This window comes from Tursiops truncatus, chromosome 12, assembly GCF_011762595.2.
Source record: "Tursiops truncatus isolate mTurTru1 chromosome 12, mTurTru1.mat.Y, whole genome shotgun sequence".
Taxonomy (NCBI): domain Eukaryota; kingdom Metazoa; phylum Chordata; class Mammalia; order Artiodactyla; family Delphinidae; genus Tursiops; species Tursiops truncatus.
In genome coordinates this window covers 60,544,836-60,568,355 of record NC_047045.1, presented here as the reverse complement: position 1 = coordinate 60,568,355, position 23,520 = coordinate 60,544,836, and the positions used below count along the sequence as shown (strand labels likewise).

General features: G+C 37.5%; 2 protein-coding genes across 5 annotated transcripts in view; one reads left to right on the top strand and one right to left on the bottom strand.

Annotated features, from left to right (window-relative positions):
* SLC2A12 (solute carrier family 2 member 12) overlaps positions 1-5,202 on the top strand; it is a 56,422-nt gene extending 51,220 nt beyond the window's left edge. For both annotated transcript variants that reach the window (XM_073789610.1, XM_033867750.2), the window contains one exon: positions 3,832-5,202. In XM_073789610.1, the coding sequence (XP_073645711.1) occupies positions 3,832-3,936 (105 nt within the window). In that variant the 3' untranslated portion in view covers positions 3,937-5,202. The remainder of the gene's footprint in view (positions 1-3,831) is intronic.
* Positions 5,203-7,771: 2,569 nt separating this feature from the next.
* TBPL1 (TATA-box binding protein like 1) overlaps positions 7,772-23,520 on the bottom strand; it is a 30,376-nt gene continuing 14,627 nt past the window's right edge. For all 3 annotated transcript variants that reach the window (XM_073789611.1, XM_019951768.3, XM_019951766.3), the window contains 6 exons: positions 13,959-14,137; positions 12,377-12,459; positions 12,147-12,210; positions 10,521-10,624; positions 10,334-10,428; positions 7,772-8,307 (listed from right to left, as the gene is read on the bottom strand). In XM_073789611.1, the coding sequence (XP_073645712.1) occupies positions 8,228-8,307; positions 10,334-10,428; positions 10,521-10,624; positions 12,147-12,210; positions 12,377-12,459; positions 13,959-14,093 (561 nt within the window). In that variant the 5' untranslated portion in view covers positions 14,094-14,137 and the 3' untranslated portion in view covers positions 7,772-8,227. The remainder of the gene's footprint in view (positions 8,308-10,333; positions 10,429-10,520; positions 10,625-12,146; positions 12,211-12,376; positions 12,460-13,958; positions 14,138-23,520) is intronic.

The following is a 23,520-nucleotide window of genomic DNA, read 5'->3' as shown; positions in this document are numbered from 1 at the left end:
TCCACTCTCTTTTTTCAGTTTTTCCCCCAAAGCTGGTACCTTCTATATTTCACTTGGTTTCTTGTCTACCTCCTCTCACTCCATTAAGTTCCTTGAGGGCAGGGAATTTTGTATACTTTGTTCACTGTTGTTTCCCAGCACCTGGAATAATTTCTTCGCATATAATTGAAGCTCATTGTTGAAAATGAATAAATTAATGAATTAACTGGATATAGGAGTAAGGCAATGAAGTAGTCAGGGTGGAACCTAAATTTTTAGCTTGCGAAACTGCACGGACGGTAACACAGGGGAGCCCTTTCAGAACTAGGTTTCAGGGCTGGAAGGATTGCAGAGGCGTCCATTAGACATCAGATGGATATAGCACTGGTTGGCAGCTGGATATGTTAAGCATGAAATTCTGGAGACACTCAGAGTCAGGGTCAGATTCGGGTAAGTGGTATTTAGGTTATGGAACCAGATGAGATCGTCTAGTCAGAGAGCAGAGAGGAGAATGAGGTGCAGGACCAAGCCCTGGATTACACCAACACGGAGAGAACAGGCAGAGAGTGAGTATCGAAAGGACTGAAAAGGAGCCAACGGTGAGGCTGGAGAGGAGCCAGGAGAATATGGTATCACTGAAGCCAAGAGGAGTGTTGTCAGAAGGAGGGACTGGATGATGCTGGGAAGGGGAGCAAACAGGATGATCATAACCTCGACTGTCTTTACCCATTGCTGCTCCTTTCACAAGCATCCCACTCACCCTCGGCCCACTCTGCGTTTCAGCTCACTCTCTCAAGCACCTACCAGGACTGGGAATCCACTGAAGAGTCATCACCCGTGTCCTCACTTCCTTTCTTACCTTCCTTAGATCCCATGCACCACCCCTCCCTCTAGCCTGCCCTCTCTCCCTCCATTCAGGCAAACCTTAATTCTGATTAAGCCAATTCTTAGCTTGTTTTATCCCTGCGTCCAAGGAACTTGGCTTGAGATACACCCAACTATACTGACAAGTCCAGTTTTAAACTGATGAACATAAGTCTCAAGTAGGTCTTCAGGAATGTCCTGCAACCTACCACATGGCCCTGGTCAGTTGATTTTCCTACTGTCCAAGATGGTGGCCTCACACCCTGTCCCCTCTCAAGCCTCCAGCACTCCCTCCCACTTCCTCACTCTCTGCTGATGGTCTTGGGTTTTTAGTTCACTGAGAAAACAGAAAGAAAGAGCCCACTTCATCCTGCACACCGTCTATTCAACTACCTACATCTATGCCCACCTTCTCTCTCTCGGTGCAAAAGCCAATTCTTTCATTTGTCTTGAGCATGTCATCAATTTCCCCCTTCTATGGGATTATCATCACACACACACACACAGAGCTGCAGTACTCCCCATCCTAAACAACATACCTCCCTAGACCTCAAATCTCAAATTCCCCACCCGGTACCCACTCACTCCCTGCCCACTTTTCAGTTCCAGAGCGCTCTGTTGTCTCCAGGTCCTCACCTCTCATTCTTTCTTGAACTTACTGCTCTCAGGCTTTCTTTCCTGCTTTCTGACTCCCCAGGCTACTCACGACTTCTGCCGAGTTACCAAACCTCAGGGTCAGTTCCCGTGTCATGTGACTTTCCAGCAACACGTGCCCAGGCCCTCATGCTCCCTATCTTTAAACATTTTTTTTTTCCACTTGTCTTCTGGAGTATTAGTTTCCTGGTTTTCCTCCTACCTCATTAGTCATTCCTTGGTCTCTGCTGCTTCCCCTTCCTCCCTCCCTCCCTTCAAATACCATAACGCCCAGGGCTCAATCCTTAGATCTCCATCTACACTCACTTCTTGGATATATTCCCGTGGCTTTACCAGCCATCCATAAGTTGATGACTCCCAAATGATTATCTCTAGTCTCGGACCTTTTACCTGATTTTCGAATTCCGAAATCCAACTGTCCACTTGACATCTGTGGTTGGAACATCCAACAGGCATCTCTAATCTGACAGAACTCTTGATTTCCAGTCCCCTTGATCACCCAGTCACATTTCCTCCACGGGTCTTCTGCTTGGGGGGAACTTCTGAGGCCAGAGGCTTAGGGTTCATCCACGCTACTCCTTTCACCCCACAGCTAATATCAGTAAGTCTTGTTAGCTGTTAACAAAACATATGAATATACACTTTCCACCAGTACTGTTCTAAATCCAAGCCACCATCTTTTATTTGGACTTACTCACCTCCAAACTAGTCTTCCTCTTTCAACTCCTGCGCTCCGCACGCTACCTTCCATGCAGCAGTTAGATGGATCTTTTATCTATTTTTTGTAATAAACATTTATTATTTCACACAGTGTCTGCGGGTCTGGAGTTTAGGAGTGGTTTAGCAGGACAGCTCTGGTCCTGGAAGTTGCAATCTAGCTGTTGGTCAAGGCTGCAATCATCTGAGGACTTCACTGAGGCTCAGGGATTAAATTTTTTAAAAAAATATTTATTTGGTTGTGCCGGGTCTTGGTTGGGGCAGGCAGGCTCCTTAGTTGTGGCATGAGAACTCTTAGTTGCAGCATGCATGTGGGATCTAGTTCCCTGATAGGGATCGAACCCAGGCCCCCTGCATGGGGAGCACGGAGTCTTATCCAGGTGCCACCAGTGAAGTCCCCAGATGGGTCTTAAAAACGTCATTCCTCAGCTCAAAATCCCATGGCTCCTACTACATTTTGAATAAAATTCAAGCTTCTTAACTATGGCTGCTACCCTCCCCTCCGACCTCACGTCTGTCATTCAGGTACTCGCCATGCTCTAGCCATATTGGACTTTCCGCAACACAGCACTTAGCTGCAATCCTTCACATGGTTCCCTCCCTAACTTCACTCCAATTTCTGATCAGATGTCACCTGATCTTTAGAGATGCCAGCAGTAGGATACAGTCCCCCACACCCCAACTAAGTCATTCTTTTTCCCTTTCTTGGTTTACTTTTCTCCTTAGCACTCTTACTGCTTGAAATTATATGCTTACGTGCTTGGCTCCTGTTAAGGTGTAAGCTCCTTGAAAGCCAGACTCTCTATCTCCTCCATCCACAGCACCTGGCATGTTGTAGCCACTCGATGAACTGGTTAAATTATAGGACAGGATATTTGAAAGGGGAGAGACAGGTTCAAAGGTGTTTATTTAATTATTATTATTATTATTTTTTGCGGTTTGCGGGCCTCTCACTGTTGTGGCCTCTCCCGTTGCGGAGCACAGGCTCCGGACGCGCAGGCTCAGCGGCCATGGCTCACGGGCCCAGCCGCTCCGCGGCATGCGGGATCTTCCCGGACCGGGTCACGAACCCGCGTCCCCTGCATTGGCAGGCGGACTCTCAACCACTGCGCCACCAGGGAAGCCCTCAAAGGTGTTTATTTAAATAAACATAAAATACTAGAGCATGTTTTTATGCTGATGGGAATAATGTTGCAGAAATGAATTGGTTAATGCAGGGGCGAGGGGATAATGCAGAAAGCAGAATATGTAGATATAAATATAGATAGGCATATTGGTAAGCAGAGTTTGAGAAAAGGGAAGAAATGAAAGAGGATCTGGGATGTAATCTTCAGTAGTTCTATGTAAGACTATCCTTGGAATCCTTCCCTGCAGACAGGAATGCCATGATTATGTTCTGAGAAGAAGGCACCCCACCTTACCCTTTGCATGAGATTGATCAAAGGTCTGTGGTGCACTGAATTTCATGGCACGTGGAAACGCTGCAATAAACCTTGGTCTATTTTTGCAGAGCTAAAACATTAAAGCCCCAGGGTGATTTTAAAAATTATAGCCTGCACATTTTTAAATACTGTAAATTAAGAATGACATTTTCATTAGTGCCTCTTTCTCTTTCAGGAACTATGTGAAAAACAATATTTGTTTTATGAGTCATCACCAAGAGGAATTAGTGCCAAAACAGCTTCAAAAAAGAAAACCCCAAGATCAGTTCTTGGAGTCTAAAAAGCTACGGGGTAGGGGACAGCCAAGGCAGCTTTCTCCAGAGACCTAATGGCCTCAAAACCTTACAACTGTTGACACAGTATGAGAACATTTAGGGTGTCTTCCTACCAATACATATTGGCCACTCCCATGTTTTCTCTTCAGTATCACAGAGCTAGTTTAAAAGGGACACCCTGAAATTATAGAGACAATCTTTAATCTCTACCCGCCCAAAAGGAACCATGAAAGGTAGGTGAGGAACAAGGTCCCAAGTGATCCCTTTCTTACTCTGAGCAGAATACCAGGTTAAAAAATAATACCGGTTGGTTATCTTCCACCTTCTTCACAGAGCAGCCTTTGAAAGACTATGAACTAGTGACGAGAATAACTTTTACCTTAAGGTTTGTATGCATAGAGGCCAGTTGCGGCTTTATCATTAAGACACAGAAGCTGTCTGAACATAAGCTTATGGTTTTTTGCCTACGTACCAAGACACTACCTGCACTGGGTCTTGTGTAAAAAAGAACCAGGACACAATGTGGACAACTGCAAACATGTTCTAGGTTAGGATAGGGTCCTGGTTAGGATTTTAGCGATCAATTTCTAATTACAGTTCAACAAGGATAAAGATTATACATCCTATTTTATGAATAATGAACTACAATGTAATTCAAAATATCCTTTTATGAATTTGGTATTAGTATTATAAAATATTAAGAGAAACAACTCTGCAATAGTTGAGAAAAATAAGCATTTTCCATCCATTTTAAAAAAATACGGCTAGAAAGGACAATTTCAAAATCCTGGGACCATATTTATTTAGAAGTAGCTGTTAGTAAAACACGAGAAAAGAAGTCAAGCCAGTAGGTTATTTATCCAAATCTGTCAGTAGTTAGGTCTGAGTTACTAGGTCAAGCTTACACAGTTCTCTCTTTGTAAGGCTTTCCTGATACCTTAACAGCGATCCATAGTTTCCTGTGATTCTTCGCACTCCTCAGGACTATCACTACCTCAGGTTATGGCCTACAGGCTATAGCTGATGCTGACTTTCAGATGCCTGCAAACATAATAAATGACATCCAAACATCGGGACAATTCCCTCAATATGGTCTTCTCTAGGATGAAACAGAGATCACCGACTGTACCAGAAACTTGGGTTTTCACCCACGCAACAATGGATTGCTCTCTTCTGTATTTCACCAGTTGAATTTTAAGACGTGGGGAGGCACTTTACCAATAGAATTTGGATACGATGATAGAACATCTACAATAAAGAATCTCAAACCACTTATGCAGTAACCCATTAAATGACTAATATTATAAACCATGGGAGACACACACAGAAAGTACTGAACAACCTAACTTGAAAAAGAACACAAAAATATGATTAACCTGAAGAAAGGAGAATCCTAAGAGTCAAAAGCCCTTTTTATTCAGCTTGAAAATTTTCTATTGGCCCATAACAAACTGCCCCAGTTTGATATAAGGAAATATGATCTACTGCATTCCCTTATAATGAAGTGATCTGACTACAACCTATGTAAGCAATAGTAAAACTGTATTATCAGGAACTCAGGAGAATGACTAAAAGTCCTGGTGCTGAAACATACTATCTAAATTAAAATTGGCAAGGGAAGTTATCAGGAAGGGAGATTTGCAGTCTTCATTCTGCATGGTACATTTCATATGCAAGTTAGAACATGCATGGTTCACTTGTTTTGGAAGAAGGGAAAGTGTGTTCTGTAGAGGATCAATTTAAGAAATTTATTATGAACCTTCAGTGCAATTATACGCTGAGATTAAAAAAGGTCAAGACAGGTAATCAATATGAATTTCTTTTTCTTTGCCAAGCATCACAGATTGTAAGATGTTTAACAAAATTGTTACACATTTCACTGTGCAGTTCAAACACTGTATACACTTTAGCTATCTCTTGGCTTAGCCATACATTGTAAATGGGCAGGAAACTGTTATAAACCTAGTAGGTTTATCACTAAGTGATTTCAACTTCAGTATCTTAAACACTGTCTTATATTTTTCTTTTATTATCCAGAATCTATAATGAAACAGTTCTGTTTTCAAACTAATTTTTACCCAATACGCACCCAATTAGAGCTTTTTGACTTTCAAAAATAAAAAAGGGGGAATACTTATAATTTATATGTATATATTCACAGTTTTTATTTATTAAAAAAATGTACAGCACTTGTGAAAAGCCAGAAGACATCAGACACACTCATTTCTTACCAGCTTTGTTAAGTATAGTGGGTCACCCATGACACTTTGCCAGGCGATACTCAAGCAAGCAGCCCTGAAACCAGACCCGGTCAGATTGTCTTTCTCCCTCTTTTCTGAGAAAGCATTTTGATGAGCTACTGATCTACATAGTTTTCAAGTCACTCGAATACTGAAAAATATTACAACAAGCATCTGGATCTGCACCTTAGCTATATAATCGTGTTTCCCCCCCTTTTCGCTATTTCTTTTTTGTGAACACTGCCAAACAGGAGGTCACTTAATTACTGTTAATTAAATCTAAGTGGAAAACCTCAAATTTTTGAAACAGTCTGCTCAGAACCTATAACTTTCATTGAATTTTCTTCTGTATATTTTTTGAGGTTGCCTATCCCACTGGATCTCAAAATGAAGCAAATAAACACAAATGTAAAAAATGAGAAGTCTTAAAATCACAATTAAGTCTTTCCCAAGAAAGAAAATATAAAAGTTAGCCATTGGCCCCAACTTATGAGGGAGTGAGAGGCAGGGTAGGGGAAGGCATTGAGAAGAAAGAAGATAAAAATAAACATAAAAAATAATACATATTGTTCAGTGCAGCTTTCAAGATTTTAGAATATGGTAGGGAAAATGGAGGTTAAGATGTTCCAATTTTTCACAAAGGTTTCAAAACATTTTGGAAATTCAAGGTTTTAGTGGAAAACTGTGTTGTACTGTTACCTCTATTAATTTTAACTGAGAAGCTAATATGACGCTCCACTCAGCTTTATTTCTAGGTAAAATCATTGTTAGTAATTACATTGTTAGTAATACTAAACTCCTAAACACAAATGGCCGAGCACCACTGCAGCCTGATCCTATATTACCATTCCTGGGCCCATGGGTGAGCCAGAGAGCCACTGTTTCACAAATGCATATTTATTATAACTTTAAAGAGGAGCAATCCCATATACTGAGTAGTCGCTCTTTAGCTTCACTAAATAAGACACAGCAAGGGGAAAGACTTATCTTGCAAAATGGCTTTCAAGTTCAAATTGAACTGTAGTATAATTAATTACACTGTGGCACAGAATCAGCTTTTGGGCACTTCTTGCTAAAACAGCACAATGTTTCAACTTCCGACAAGACTCTTAGTAAAGCCTTGAGTACCAACCTAAGATTTTTACTTTCCTCTAACCAGAGTTGAGTCTTTCCAGAATAACAAAGGTACATATGAGGTACAACCCATCACAGCTTCTTTCTTATATTCATCTTGTAGGTAAGAGTTTCTCTTTTTAAAACTACAACTTTATGACTTTTAAAAGATAGTTAACATTTTCTATCATGTTAAATTAGCAACATAAAACATTACGCTGAATTTATAAAGTTCTACTCCAGTTCCCTAGAATTTATATACATGTTTTTATTTCTAATCTGCAAGAAAAAAATTCCTATTTGATATTTGGTAACAGAGCATTAAAAGATACTATACACATGTGGCATATATATATTTACAAAATACACTTCAAAAAGAAGCCAACACACTTTAGCAAAAGTCTAAGCTTGCATAGATTAAAAAAAAAGAATTATGAATACAATTTTTGTTAAAATAGAAAATGGGGAATAGAATGGATATGAAGAGTGATCTTTTCCAAACTTTTATTTGTGCACATTCAATTGAAAAAGATAACTTTTACAGGTTCTTTGGTGCCCATATTCAGCATACAAAAATGTAAAAGACTATTCACAAATAAAACACATCAGCTCAAACTGGAAAAAAATAATGACAACAACAAAACACTTTAAGGTAGTGCACACTGTGACAGCTCTGCTCGTGGGGACATGAAATTACTGCGAAAATAAATAGAATGTCCTTTTGTAAAAGCAGCAATGTCATGTCTTGTAAACTTCCTTTTTATATTACAGCAAGGTTTGAAATAAAATCCAAAGGGACTGGAGCTTACACTGTAGCCGTGAATGAATAAAAGAGTCTATTTCCTCAATTACTGTTGGTCCAGTTTTCCTTTTGTTCTGAGTCCAATGTGCAGCAGGTTTTAAAAGGTGCTCAGTTTGGGATTCTAACCAATTACGTGATGACTTACAAAATTTCTTTCCTGCTTTCAAACACAAATGGGTATACCTGTTCCACAGCAGTAGCGACGGCCTTTACATTGGGCCCTGTAACAACACAGTGGAGGAAGGGGTGAGAAGAGGCAAAAGAGCACTAGGAAAAGCTGATTTCCCAGAATTACAAATAACCAAGTACTTTAGAATTTGTCAGGTTGTTTTAAAAAAAATCTACACTTACATAATTATACACACAGTCACAGCAAGAACCAAGAGAATAAGATTTTTTTATGGACAATTAAAGGGAATCAAACACAAAATGATGATATTCATCTTGTTTTAGGGCACCCTTGTGAAAAGGGAGTATATATAAAAACCACACAGACAATCACAAAGTACTATAATACGCTTATTAAAGGAAGGAGTAACAAGCGGGACTACACAGCTATTATGCTTTTGGTCACTGTAGCCTGGCTTTTGGTTAGGCTACGACTGAAGCTCACAGGAGTATCGAGGAACCCGGCAGAGCTAAACAGAGCTGCTACCAGAGCGTTGGGAAACCAGAGGGCCGTTATAAACTGCACGGTCTAAACATCCCCACAAATTTACTGCTATTTGGTACTCACATGTTTACTACTAATCTGGCCATTCACCCTTACAGCTTACTCTGCCCGTTAAAAAAAAAGCACCAGGGATGAGGTTATGTTATGTGTTAATTAATCTATGTAACGCTAGGACTTTAAAAATGTGTAGCCTTTCATCTAAATAGCTAAAAAAATATATAAAAAGGATAATGAAAAAATATTTTTATAAAACTTATTCTGAATAAATACGTTTTTTCTACTAACGTAAACTTACCTTTTGAAAGATCCTAAAAAACGTCCATATGCATCCACTGTGGACCCTTTGAAGGTACTGACCACGTCCTACCCTGGGCCGATCCTTCCTGACTCACCTCAGTCCCTCCACAGAGTAGAGCTTTGCCCACGGGAACCACTCAGTATATGTCCACTGAATTAACAGTTCATAGGGTATTCCAGAGGTTAATATGTAACGCATACTAATTAACCAGGTCAATGGTCTTCAGTTTGCTACTGTGTTGTTTAAATCTATTAACTTAATATATATTTTACATATGCATTATTTTCTTCCATACTTAGTAGGGACTTGTCAATAGATCTGGAGGCCTCTGTAAGGTCTGGGCTCCAAAGTGTAGAAACAGAGAGTCCAAAGAAGGAAAGAGATGGACTTGCTCCCCCATTTTTAAGATTCAGGCATGACTCTGGCAAGAGCCTGTAAGTCTCCAAGGAAGATGTGAAAATCCATGGCTGAATCAGAACTAAAGCTTTTTTGTTGAAGGCTTACAGGTGTCAATAATTTTTATTTTCCTCTAAGGATTGAAGGAATAAAAAGAAAATTCAAGGACACTACAGAAATTTTCCTTAACTCAGTTTTGCCAAAGGTTGGGTCTGACTCTCAAGTAATGTCTCTGAACAATTTATAACCATAGTACCATTAAAAAAATCATCCTGCATGCTAATACTACCCTTGGACATCTATGCCTACCTAGTATTCTAAAACTACCCCTTCCAAGTAATTAAACAATTCAAAAGATATAACAAAATACACATAAAACATACCAAATAAGTACCAATTATATATGAATATTTTGCTCATGTAAAACCTCTATGAAGTTCATAGAATGGGTTTCTCTTGAGTATTTTAAATGCAAGATGTCATAAACTTAAAAATCATATATAAAAATACATACTAGAATATTTTAAATTCCCAACTGAAAACTATCCAAATGCCCATGGAACAATATATTCACGTACTGGGTACTAAATAGCAGTAAGAATGGCTGATCTACAGCTACATGCAGCAATACAGATGAATCTCACTAGGGTTATGATGAAGACAAAGAAGACCGACACAAAATAGTATACATAAGATTTCAAAATAGTATATAAAAGCAGGTTAAACTAATCTACTGTGTTAAAAGTGAGGAGACTGGTTCCCCTAGAAGGGCAGAAGTGGCTAAAAGGGACAAAGCAGACTTTATCTCTATTTTGGTACGGACACCTCTTATCTCATTCAATCCATAACTGACAAGCTTGGTTTCAATATCATAAAATACCTGTTACTGTGATACTTCCTGTTGAAAAAATCTGTAATGTAGCTCTTAGAGATTTTATCCGATAACACACAGCAGGATGAAGTTCAGGTTCGTAACTATGCAAAAAAAGCCAAAATTAATATAAATACTTATAGCCGGACAAGTAACTTCAAATTTGCTAAGTTATCTTGATTCTTCAAAGACCTACCTGGCATGAGGTCTGTTGTTCTTTGTGAATTCTGGCAAACGTATTTCAAATGGCATGTTACATACTGCCAAAACGTTAACAACCTTAAAATCTGTAAATATTACCTTTAGGAGAGAAGTAAAATGAATGAATTATTTTGAAACAAACAAAAAAATCTGCTCATCATGGCAATCTTAATCATTGAATTGTAATCCTTAAATATAAGAACAAACAAGATAAACAAAAACATTTAAAGCATGGATTTAGTGTTTTAAGTTATCGGGGGCTCCTTAATGCTATAATTAAAGGGGGGAAAAAGGGTCAAAAACTTCATTAAAAAAATAAACAATGCCTGAGATAACTGCATGATCAAAGCGCTACATCTGGGGTCTTCTGAATCTTATTTCAGTTTAATTTTTCAATACTTTAAACCCATTTAATATTTAATCTACTGGGATAAGAGGGAGAACAGTGAGGAAAAAATTAAAGCAGAGTCCTCCTTGAAGTGTCAGAATGCAAAGCCATCACTTAAAACTCAGAAAGTACTGGACACTGAGCTCCAAACACCTGACTTTTTCTTATATGCAGTCAGGTAAAATGGCATTTCTGCGAGTTTAGTTAGATGTTTGTTTCTTTTGGGGGACAAAATGAGGAACAGTGTGATAGAATTGTGTTTTTAACTCACTGGGATTTCTCTCAACATTTCTAATATTATGCTAAGAAAAGAGGCTCCAAGGCTGAAAATAAAGTCCTCTCAATATTAATAACTTCAGCCACTCCTACCAAGATCTTAATGGTTTTACCCTGTCATCTTTTCAACTGTCCCTAGTAAAACCACAGATCTGGATGAACTATCCTCCAGCTCAGTACCGGCACAAGGCAGTGGGAGAAAGTCACAAAACGTGCACAGTGGCCCCGCTGTCAATCATGGCTCTCTACCCTGCACTCCCATCCAGCACCAACACACTCATGTCCCCCCAGCACCTCAGTGCCTTCCTAGCACCTTCCACCTCAGAGGAGACTGAAGTCATCAGAGAGAAACTCAACCTCTCATCACCTCCCACCCAAATCCCAAACTGCCTAGGCCCACCTGTTCAGGAACCACAGCTCATCTTTTTCTTTCATTTACTCATCGTTTCCAGGTGACCTAGCAAGTCCAGGATATGTATTAATTTTATTCAAATGCATGACTCTACAAAATCACATTTGATAAGGCTGGCCTGCTAGTAACAGTCATTTTACAAGTGTGAGAGCCTGCTAACCAGTGTATACGTGTAAACAGGGTCCTGCAGCTCTCGCTCATCATCCTGATACAGCATTCTTGTGATGATCAAAAACAGAATTTTTTTTTTTGGTGAGAAGTGAAAAATGTAAAGAGTTGAAAAGGCAGTTAATCTGTAAGGAAACACGTCTCTCTCTCTCTCTCTATGGCGAAAGGATTTGGGAGAAAGCCAGGATTCCTGACAAATACCCACACGGGCAAGGTCTGCCACTAAATCTTTGTGTTGAAGGACGGTAATGTAGAAAAAGGTCAATCATAAGAGGACTTTCCGTGGAGATTTCTTTAGTCCGTTAAAAAAAAAATGCTAACTTTACAAAAGTAAATCCTTGAGTATCTGCAGCTCGGAGAGCTTTTAAAAACGTTACCTGAAATCCTAGTTTCTGGAGACTCCGGGCTAAACGTCTGGCACCAAATTTAGCTTCTTCTTCACTGTGGTTTGAAAGAAAGAAAAAGACGATCAGTTACACAGGAAATAAATTTTATACTGAGGAACACAACAAACTGTACATGTGATTTTGTTTTTAAGTCTAGAAAAATGTCCTTCCCATGAGGGGAAAATTAAAAAATGAAAATTGAAAACCCAAGTAACATTTACCTTGTTGCTCCAGTGCAAATAATTTTTCCTGAGGACCAAATCGTAGCTGTAATTCTAGGCTTTCTAAGCTTCATTAATACTTTCTGCAAAAAAAGACAACCAGAACTCCAACAACCTGATTACACAGTAAGTGTTGATTTTCACACACGGTTCTACTCTATGTGGCCATTTCATGTTTAATTACTAAGCCAAGCTTACCCAAGACTGAAATAACTGTTCTCCAAATGACCCATTCTGAAATCAAGAACCACGCTGAACACAAAGAACGTATTAATCCAAAAGGACATTTAATCAATTAAAAATTCAAGGCCTGTATAAACCTCTCACTGTATACTTGAAATCAATGTACCACAAAGATGTACACACTCCAACTCTCGTTCCACTCTGTTCACATAACTGGAATTTGCAATTTGCACACATCCTCGAACATGCCAAACCTGTCCACGCCTCAGGAGCTTTGCCTAGCTTACTTTCATCTGGAATATTCTTCCTTCAATGTTCTCCCTTCACTCAGGTCTCGTACCAGATGTCATCTCCACAGAGAGGTCTTCCCTGATCATTCCACCAAAGTACCCATCCCTTCACCCCTCCCTGATTTCTAACCCTGCTTTTCTCTGCTTCTTGGTGCCCGCCACTACGTTATACTGTATCTTACAGCTGAGATGCCCATTACATATTCAAGGTTGATGTGCAAATCCTGAATGCAGGAGGAATGCTGGAGCTGGAGATGTAATTTTAGATTCCTTAGAAACGAAAGGCACTTAAAGCTATGGGTTTAGAAGAAATTACCTACAGTGTGAGTATAAATAGGTCAAGGACTAAGGTCCAAGATAAAATGTGAATTTAAATTTTCACTGCAGCTTTTCATTTATGGCAGTATTTATTATATGGCCATATGTATAAAAGAGATAAATGTTTACTGAATACGTAACAAATATATGAATGAGACATTTCTTCTTAAAACTCTTGTTACATTTTTAGTTCCTTCTTTTCTCTGTCATATGCCATATTATCAAACTAGAAAGCTATTAAATCTGGGGAGACAAAATTTACCACAGATGCAAAATAAAATCTGAGCTAAGATACATTATAAAATTTCATACATTAAGTGGCTGTGGCTGAGAAACATTGAGGTTATTCTACGTTTAACTGTCTTGCACTACCAGCTCGTCCATCAACTCAGTTTTCAGTTAACCTTCCTAGAAAAAATGACTTCTCTACCATATGGCATGCTAAAGTTCCAACGCAGCATAAGCCTTTTCCTCTCTTTTTAGCAGATATATTTGCTCCTTTTTTAAAGTGAAGATGGCATTATTGATGAACCTGAAAACCTTTCATTGTGATTCACTGAAATCTTTAATTGAGTTTAATTCATCTTTACTTAGTTTCTAGCATGAAGAACTAATGAAAATTTATCAAGGTATACTGGCACCTGATTTTTAGAGCTTAAACAGAGCCTTCATACACATTCTTAATTTTTATAATAAATACGTAAGGTAGTGTCATCATTGTTTACTTAGTATCTTCACAGCACTATAAAATTAGGGTAATGTAGCACACACGACAAAATTCAGATACTCACTCCAACGTCACGCTTATAAATTACATTTGCTCCCTCCAAAGCAATCTTTCTTAAGTTCAAATGGCATCTTGTTCTAAAAACACAGACTACATTTGTAATTAGAATGTCCAGTGCAACATCACTGTCTGCATCCATTGGGGTAGTTTAAAAACTTAGCTTCCCACCACGAAGATCACATCCTGAGAAATAAAACAAAATAAGATAATTAAACTCAAATGGTTTGTTAATATATTGTTCACAAGTAATCTTGAAAACTAAAATGCAAGAAGTCGAGCTCATTACTTATTGTTCAAACGGTACTCAAATCAAATCATATCCTTTCTTCTCCCCACGAAAAATGTCACTTTTTAAAAGATAACATGTCATATAAAATCCTTCCAAATCTGGACCTAACTTTCATTCCTTAAAATTAATCAGTAACTTTTACACACCAGGAGCTTGCCAGACGTAACTGCAGCAACTCGCCTTTACAACCACCATGCTCCAGGCGTATTGCAGTTATGGCCATTCTCCGTTCACACCATGTTCAAGGGCTGGACTTTGTGGTCCCAGTGTCCAACCATTAATGGTACTATAACCCACCTCATACAACCTGCAAGGGCTATAAAAAGAATGGCCTACTTTTCCGCTATTTTGGGTAGAGCCATTGACTTAAGTTTAAAGAGGCAGCAATATTAATTATAACATTTATTAACAGACTTTTCTCACTTACTAGTCATTCATTCATTATTCACTTACTGAACACCTCCATCCACTGAGGATACTGGAGGAAAAAAGAAATAAGGCAAGGTCTTTTGTCCTGAAGGAGCTCACAAACCTGTGTGTGTACGGGGGAGCTCTAACAGTTACTTAGCACAACAGCATTTTTATCAAGATCCCAATCTTCCAAAATATGTATCTTTTCAATTTGAATTTCTATAAACAAACAAGAACAAGCCCTTGTTTTTACTAAGCACATGATCCATGTCCAGATAAAATATTCTCTGAGTTTCCACATCTTAAAAAATAAATAATGGTAATTCAGCTTACCTACCCCACAAAGAGAAAATCAGAAAATAGTAACAATACTATTATAATTATCTTTACAATTCCTTGAAGCCACAATATGAAAATGAGCTAGGATTCTTTATACGGATTCAAGTTATTATATGACTAAGGATTCAAGTTATTATATGACTAAAAAATGAAGAAGCCAAGAGTCCAAATAAAAAAAATTCAGTTTTGTTTTCCTGCCTTTTAGTTTCTGATAGGACACAATGAGAAGTCAGACCGAAACTTTTAGCACCTCTACAGGATCATATAGCATTGAACTCTGTACTACTTGAACCTCAACGTCATTCTATTTTCTCAATCTTATATTCCCTTCAATCTGCTTATCTTTTTGTTTTTCTGTTCTTTGTGTATGTTTGAGCAACCTCATATGATTCTTATGCACAAGAGGCGGGGCAGGGGTGGCAGTGGAGTCTGAGGGATAGATATATAGGTGGACAGATTAATAAGCAGAGGACAGAAACAGTTATCAGTGGTGATCTTAAGTGCAGACTCCATGTTTGACGCACCACCGACTAAGTTCTCAGGACTTAGGCCAGTTATGCATTCTGTCTGTGTCTTGGTTTTCTCACCTGTGACATGGAATAGACAGTGCCTACCAGACAGTGTTATGGGAATTACATAAAATGTATGAAGAGTACTTAGCACATATACTTGGAAAATAATAACACAAAAATAACAGTGATTAGGGATAAAAATAAGCTCAAAGCCACAGGCAGAGCAGAGATTTCTTAGCATTACTTCCCACGATTACATCACAACCCAGATATCGAGCCACCTGCTATTTTCCTATTAAAAGTAGGAAATAACTGTGAGGTAGAGGCTCCTGGCTGCTCACCCCAACATCTATTAGGGTCACTCTGTACTGGTCAAAGAAATGTAAAATAAATGGTTTTGTGTCTTTTGAGAAGTCTGCTTAGAGGGACCAAATTAACCAGCGAAGACCCTTTTGCCTTTCTGCTCTTCTTCATTCTTGCTGCATGGAGTCTGGACGTGAGAGCTGGAACTCAAGAAGCCATTTGGGATCATGAGATTATGAGATGAGTATGGAAGAATAGTAAGACAGAAGCAGCCCGAGTCCCTGATACTGTGAACCTCCTTACTAGCCCTGTACTTTCTAATTCTAGACTTTACAAGTGTGAGAGAAAAATCAATTTCTATCTTAAGGCCCCATGGTGGACTTTAGTTATATGCAGCCTGACTGACACACATCCCATGATAAGAGGCCACAAAAAGCACTACTTAACAGAGAAATTACATATGAAGAAACGATGTCAAATTTACTGTTTCACATAGACTTTTTACAACAAACAGGCTAAAACAAATTGACTCAGATCTACTACTCTTGAGTATTAAACTGCTGAACTGTCTGGGAGAGAATACAAGGATAACATATAAGGTAAAAAATAAGTCAAGAAAGAAGGGGTAAAGCAAATCTTTGAGAATGCAAAGAAGCCTTAATTAATTTGCAATTAATTCAAAATTCATGATTGTTTCTATACATAAGCAACTTAAATTCTAAAAATGAAGTCATGGGCATAGATCATCATGTTAGGAATATTCATATTTATATGAGTAAGCTGTCAAACAGTCTCAGAAGATGTATCATTGCTTTAATAGGTTTTAAATCAAGAATAAAATATGAAGAAGTCAGTACTTAAGAAAAAAAAAAGAGGCAAGGCATACTACATGAAAGATTCCACCTTTTTCAAGCAGTACCAAAAAAAAAAAAAAAAGGCCCATTTGCAGTTTATCTATCTTGTAAAACAAGAGTAGTACTAAATATTAACAAAGATTAACTTCTTAAAGCTAAAGCATTTCATATCACTTAGGATAATTCAAATGGCAATCCAGTGAAAGAGACAAATCTCAACTTCTACAGAGCATCATACCCCTTTCAATTCCGAGTGAAGCTAAATCATTTATCAATGGGTAAAAAATTCTACCTGAGGAAACTTTATTGTCAGCATTAAAGAGGAATGAATTGATTACCTCTTAAAGTAGTTCAAAAGGCTTAGATTATTCCTAAAAACACACACATATAACTTTTTAAACACAGTTTAAACACACACACACACACAACTATAAAAAACATGGGGACAATTAACTCCCACTAGGGAAGAAATATTCCAATTGCTTGTAACTATTATGGTACCTACAGTTAAACATCTGGACCATTTATTTCACCTACTAAATTCTGAAAGTCAAAGACTACATCTTAAATGTTTGTACACACCCATGGCTCAGCACCGTATCTGGCACATAGTAAATGTTCTCTTACTATTTGGTGAATGAATGCTAGAAAATCCAACATTTCAATCTTCAGCCTATATTCAATTTCTCATCCACCTAGAATTCCAAACTATTTCTGTTAATACTAGGCATGGAAAAACTTTTTAAAAACTAAAAGCAAGTCTGAAACTTTACTTCCAAAGGCACTCATTTTCATATAAATGAAGAAGAGTTAAGAGTCTTTTTCTTTCCCTTAATATAATATCCATGAAAATGCATATGTAGTACACTTCACTATATTGCATGATGGTTTACACATAAAACTTTTTAAACTTGTTCGTACAGTTCCAAGGGAAATGTGTTTAAGCAACTCCACAAAAAAGAATAGTATTTTAGAGTGGCATTTAAACTTACAAAGCTGTTAAGCCTGCTGACACTATAACGTGAAATACTTAAGATACATAAATGGCAAAAACGAACATCTATGTACCTACCACCCAGCTTAAAAAATAAAATTTACAATACAATTGATGTCTCCTCATGCACTTCTCCCAAAATTACATGCTCGTTCCTTCCCTCTGGAGAAAATCTCTACTCTCGCTGAATTGTTTTATCATTCTCATATATTCCTCTTAAAGTTATGACATATGTATTACATCCTTGAACCCAGTAAGTCATGTTTTCAAAAAAAATACATTGATGGATTTGGTTTGCTAATATTTCAGTTAGGATTGATATGTCTATGTTTGTAAGTAGAATTTGCCTATAATATTCCTTTCTTGGACTGTCTTTATCTGGTTTGAGTATCAAGGTGACACTGGACTTATTATACAAGTTAGGTTGGTTTCTTCTTTTTTTGTTTTCAGTTTTTATTTTTTAAAACATCTTTATTCGAGTATAATTGCTTTACAATGTTGTGTTAGTTTCTGCTGTTTAACAAAGTGAATCAGCTACATGCATACATACATCCCCATATCCCCTCCCTCTTGTGTCTCCCTCCCACCCTCCCTTATTCCATCCCTCTAGGTGGTCACAAAGCACTGAGCTGATCTCCCTGTGCTATGCGGCTGCTTCCCACTAGCTATCGATTTTACATTTGGTAGTGTATATATGTCAGTGCTACTCTCTCACTTTGTCCCAGCTTACCCTTCCCCTTTCCCATGTCCTCAAGTCCATTCTCTACATCTGCGTCTTTATTCCTGTCCTGACCCTAGGTTCATAAGAACCGTTTTTTTTTTAGATTCCATATATATGTGTTCACATACTATTTGTTTTTCTCTTCCTGACTTACCATAATTCAAAAAGAGTCATGTACCACAACGTTCACTGCAGCACTATTTACAATAGCCAGGACATGGAAGACCTAAGTGTCCACTGACAGATGACTAGATAAAGAAGATGTGGTACATATATACAATGGAATATTACTCAGCCATAAAAAGAAACGAAATTGAGTTACTTGTAGTGAGGTTTCTTCTTCTTTTTTTAAAAAAAAATCCTCTGGAAGACAGTTTTAGAAAACCTTATCTGAAAATGGTGTGGACCTGTTTCTTGTTTCCTTGGGGGATTTTAAAAGATTAATTCAATTTAAGAGTTTTAAGACATTTGATGTCTTCTATTTCTTCTTTAATCAGTTTTCCTAAATTAAATTTTCTTGGGACATTTTGCATTTCTTCTAAAATTTAAAATTTTATGGCATACAATTTTTCATGGTTTTCTTACAAATTTTAAAAACTCAACTTTAGTATACTTACCTCTTTTTCATCATAGTATCATTTATCCCTGCTTTTTTTCCTATCATCAATCTTGCTGAAAAGTTTTTCTATTTTTTGTTTCTTCAAAGGACAAACTATTGGCAGTTAGTTGATCCTCTTTATTAAATTTTTTGCCTTATGCTCATTATTTCCTTCCTTCTACAGATCTATTTTTTTTCCTAATTTCTTATATTAGAAAGTAAGTTGGATGCTTAATACTTCAGTTTTGAACTTTTTCTCTATTCTCGTATGAACATTTAAGGCAATTATAACCAAGTGCTTCCGGTACATCTGAAGTTGGATATATTATGTTTCCATTATCCCTTGATTCTAACAATATTTACATTTCCATTATTATTTTTCTTAGACTAATTAGCTATTTATTTAGAAAGTCTTTGCCTTTAGACATATATAGTTTTTAAATTTACTGGTAATGAGGAAGTGCTAACTTAAAAGAATGAGATACCACTATTTATACTGGTAAGCATCAAACACTGCTGATGAAGATGTAAGTAAACCAGCATTCTCTTATAATTTGGAACAATTTCTACAGGAGATAATCTGGCAGTGTGTATTCAAATAATTAAAAGTATGTGTATATGATGAATTGCAGTCAACCATTAAGAATGCATCTTGAGAAATTATTCAACTGAGCAAAGTATAAATAAGATTATATACACTGCAATTCTGTTAATAACAGAAACCTACGTGCCCATCTAGAAGGGATTGGTTAAATAAAGTATAGCAGTCTCATGTAACAGACTACTGAACAGACTTTATAAATTACAACTACATGGATGTAGACGGAGGTTCATAATGTAAAAAATAAATATATGTTTGATAGAGTTCATTTTGGTTTATATATCTCTGTATGTACTAAAAATGCCAAAATGTTAACAATTATTCTATTCAGAGAATTGGCAACAGAGTGACTTTGGTAATTTCCCCACTGCCCAAGGCCTAATATTAAGACATGGTTTAATAATGTGTTTTGTCCTGTTTCTCAAGTAAATGCCTAACATGTGTTTGTCAAATATTTCCTTCTAATAAAAAGCAAAGTTGAAAACTGAAGCTGTCCTACTTCAAGAAGTAACATTTCTAGCACTGTATTAAAATGCATTATTGGAGTTGAAACAGCTTCTTCCCTGCTCACTGACTTTTATGGACAAGTTAGATCCTCTTTCCAGTGGTATTCCAACTACAACCTTAAAGCATCACCTGGAAAACATCGCCACCTCCTGGTTTTTAAGACAAATTACATCCGAGACTACTACATTTAAAATTTTCCACACCAGGAAAGACATTTTAAACTAAAAGGGCACAATAAACACTGTTATAAAAACAATGCAAAAATAACCCTAAAAATCTAACTACAAGCCAAAAGAATAAAATAAACATGAGAATACAGAAAAGTAGATTCTAGCTACTTTTAAGTGTACTCAAATTGCATCTGAAGATACTGTGGGTATCCTCAAAGGATTTGTGGGTCCTCAAAGGTTTAACCACGGAACTACTGTCCACGATTTGAGAAATGGCAGAAGGAGGGAATGACTGGATATAGTACAACTGCAAACACAGTGTGAACCCAGGTGGTGTCCTAGAGATCATTCTTCTACAAATAAGGTACGCCATCCAAACTAACCTCGTATTCTTTATAAAGCCCCCAAAACAGCAGCTTAGGAAAGAGACATTTTGTGTTCCTGATCCCAACAGATTACTTGATTGTCTCTCAACACATGCCTACGACTAAGATGGACAAAAGCCTTTTAGAAAGAGGGTCTTCTTTCATATCTGTTTAATAGTACAGCATAAACCTTACAAAAGGGCAGGGTGACTTAGTGTTTACACTTAGGTGTGTGATACTGGGTAAGTTACCTGACCTCTTTCTAAGTCTTAATTTTTTCTTCTGAAAATCGGCGATAACATCACTGCATCTCCCCGGGTGCTTTTAAGGATTAAATATGATTATTTATGTCAAGTACACAGCATACAGCATGTGTTCACTAAATGGTAGCTATAACTGTTTAATGGATTCACAGGTAGTAGAATATCGCAACCAGATAGTATGATTTAGTGAATTGACACAAAACTTGAGAACAGTCACATTAACAGAAAAAAACAGAGATCATAAGAGGTTCGGCAGGGGTCAGCAAACTACAACCAATGGGCCAGGGCCTGATTTGTTAAAAAAAAAAAAACAAGTCATACTGAAACACAGCCATGCTCATGTGTTTACATAATGACTCTGTGGCAGAGCTGAGTAGTTGTGACAAAAACCAAATGACCTATAAGCCTAAAATAGTTACTATCTGGTCCTTTTAAGAAAAAGTGTGCAGATCCCTACACTAGTGCAATGGGGCGACAGTGATAAAATAAAATTTAGTGCTAATAAATGTAAAGCTCACATTTTTACCTAGAGTCTGTCATACAGAGTGAGGTAAGTCAGAAAGAGAAAAACAAATACGGTGTATTAACACATATATGTGGTATCTAGAGAAATGGTACAGATGAACGGATCTGCAGGGCAGGAACAGAAACGCAGGCATAGAGAACGGACGTGTGGGCACTGGGGTGGGCGGAAGGGGAGGGTGGGATGAACTGGAAGATTAGGTTTGACACAAATACATTACCATGTGTAAACAGATAGCTAGTGGGAACCTGCTGTATAGCACAGGGAGCTCAGCTTGGTGCTCTGTGATGACCTAGATGGGTGGGAGGCGAGGATATATGTAAACATATACCTGATTCACTTCATTGTACAGCAGAAACTAACACGACGTTGTAAAGCAATTATACTCCAATAAAAAAATAAATAAAGTGAATAAAACATCTGTATATCATGGTCCTTGACTGGTTCCTGGTTTGAACATTTGTATATGATAGATGACATTAGGAAATTTGTATATGATAGATGACATTAGGGAATTACTGTTAATTCTGTTAGGTGAAATAATAGAGTGGCCATGTAGACAATTATGCTTATTTTTCAGACATGCATATTGAAATATTCACGGGGGAAATGCCATGTCTGTAATTTAAGATACAGGAATCTTCCACTGTCTGAACTCGGTAACAAATAGATTTGGATAAAGTTTCAGATGAGTCCCTCATTATCTGGAATCTTACCACAGGAACCAAACAAATTTGGACGATCTATTCTGAGGTACAGAATGAATCTGGATAGTAGGTATAATTTTATTTTAAGACAAAAAAGTACCATACTACTGCCTCATCTCTTACTAATGATTAAATCTAGGTGATAGGATATATGCGTATTCGTTACACTACTCTCCCGACATTTCTGTCTAAAAATTTCCACAATAATTTTTAAAAGCTGTTTTAAAAGAAAAAAAGAATTTCCTTACAGTAAGTCACACTAAGACAACATGGATTTTAATTATATTACTTACAAAAAAAAGAAAAACTAGGTTAGAAAGGACTATTCAGAGCAAAGGAATTACTAGCCTCTTTGCTACTAAAACATCTAGAATATCCTGACCTTATCATTTAAAGAGGGCACTGATATCCAGATATCCAGAGGAAAGTAGGATGGCATGAGATATAAAAATAGTTGTATGAGGAGAGTCTCAGGACATTTAGCACAAGAAAGGAAAGATAGCAGTTGCTCTAAAATGTCTGAACAAAAAGGAAACTGAAAGATCCAAACGAAGTCGCACGGAAGCAGGCCTCATAAAGCCACACCAAAAAGCAAATGCCTGCCAAACAGAAGCCTCAACAGAAGGTAAGTGTCCCAAAAAAGGGGAGGTAGGGCAAAATATTAACCAAGTTAGGAATGTTATAGGATGATTCTCTTATTAGGTAGAAGATGCCACTAGATGGTTTCTAAGATGCCATCTAATTCTCAAATCCCAGGATTCCAACATCTTACATGAAGACATACTATAGACAACTTTACATACTAAATTTCATACTAGAATTACATACTAAATTTCAATTTTCATTCTAGAACTATTATGTTAGTTTAGTTAAATTAACATCCCAATTCTGAACTTCCCACCTTCCCTTCAACGAGCATTCGTGTTCAAACGGGCAGTAAAGGGAGAAAGATGCGCTGAGGGGCAACGGCGGAGGCAGATGACCAAATTGCAAATTCTTTGTTTGGCATGGTGACATCATATCATGAAGACATTTCTCCGCACGGCCCAACAGCTTATACTTTATACCAACAGTCCTTGGGGTTGGCATTTTTGTGTTCTAGCCACACGAAGAAAGAAAGTTTTATTAACAGTATGCCTGGGCACAAAAACCCCTGTATATTCCAAAGGAAAGGATTATGTAGTATACCACTCATATAAAACAGTTAAATGCTTAAATAAAAGCAAAAGTATTTGATGTACAAAACCATCACTGCATTAAGTTAAACAGAAAGTTAAACTATCTTCATTACATATGTCTCCACCTTCTATCTCTGACTTAATCTAAATACCAATTCTGAAGACTGGCAGCAAAATGGTTATTACAATTTTTAAAAATCTACATTAAGAGAATTACAAAGATACTGTTTT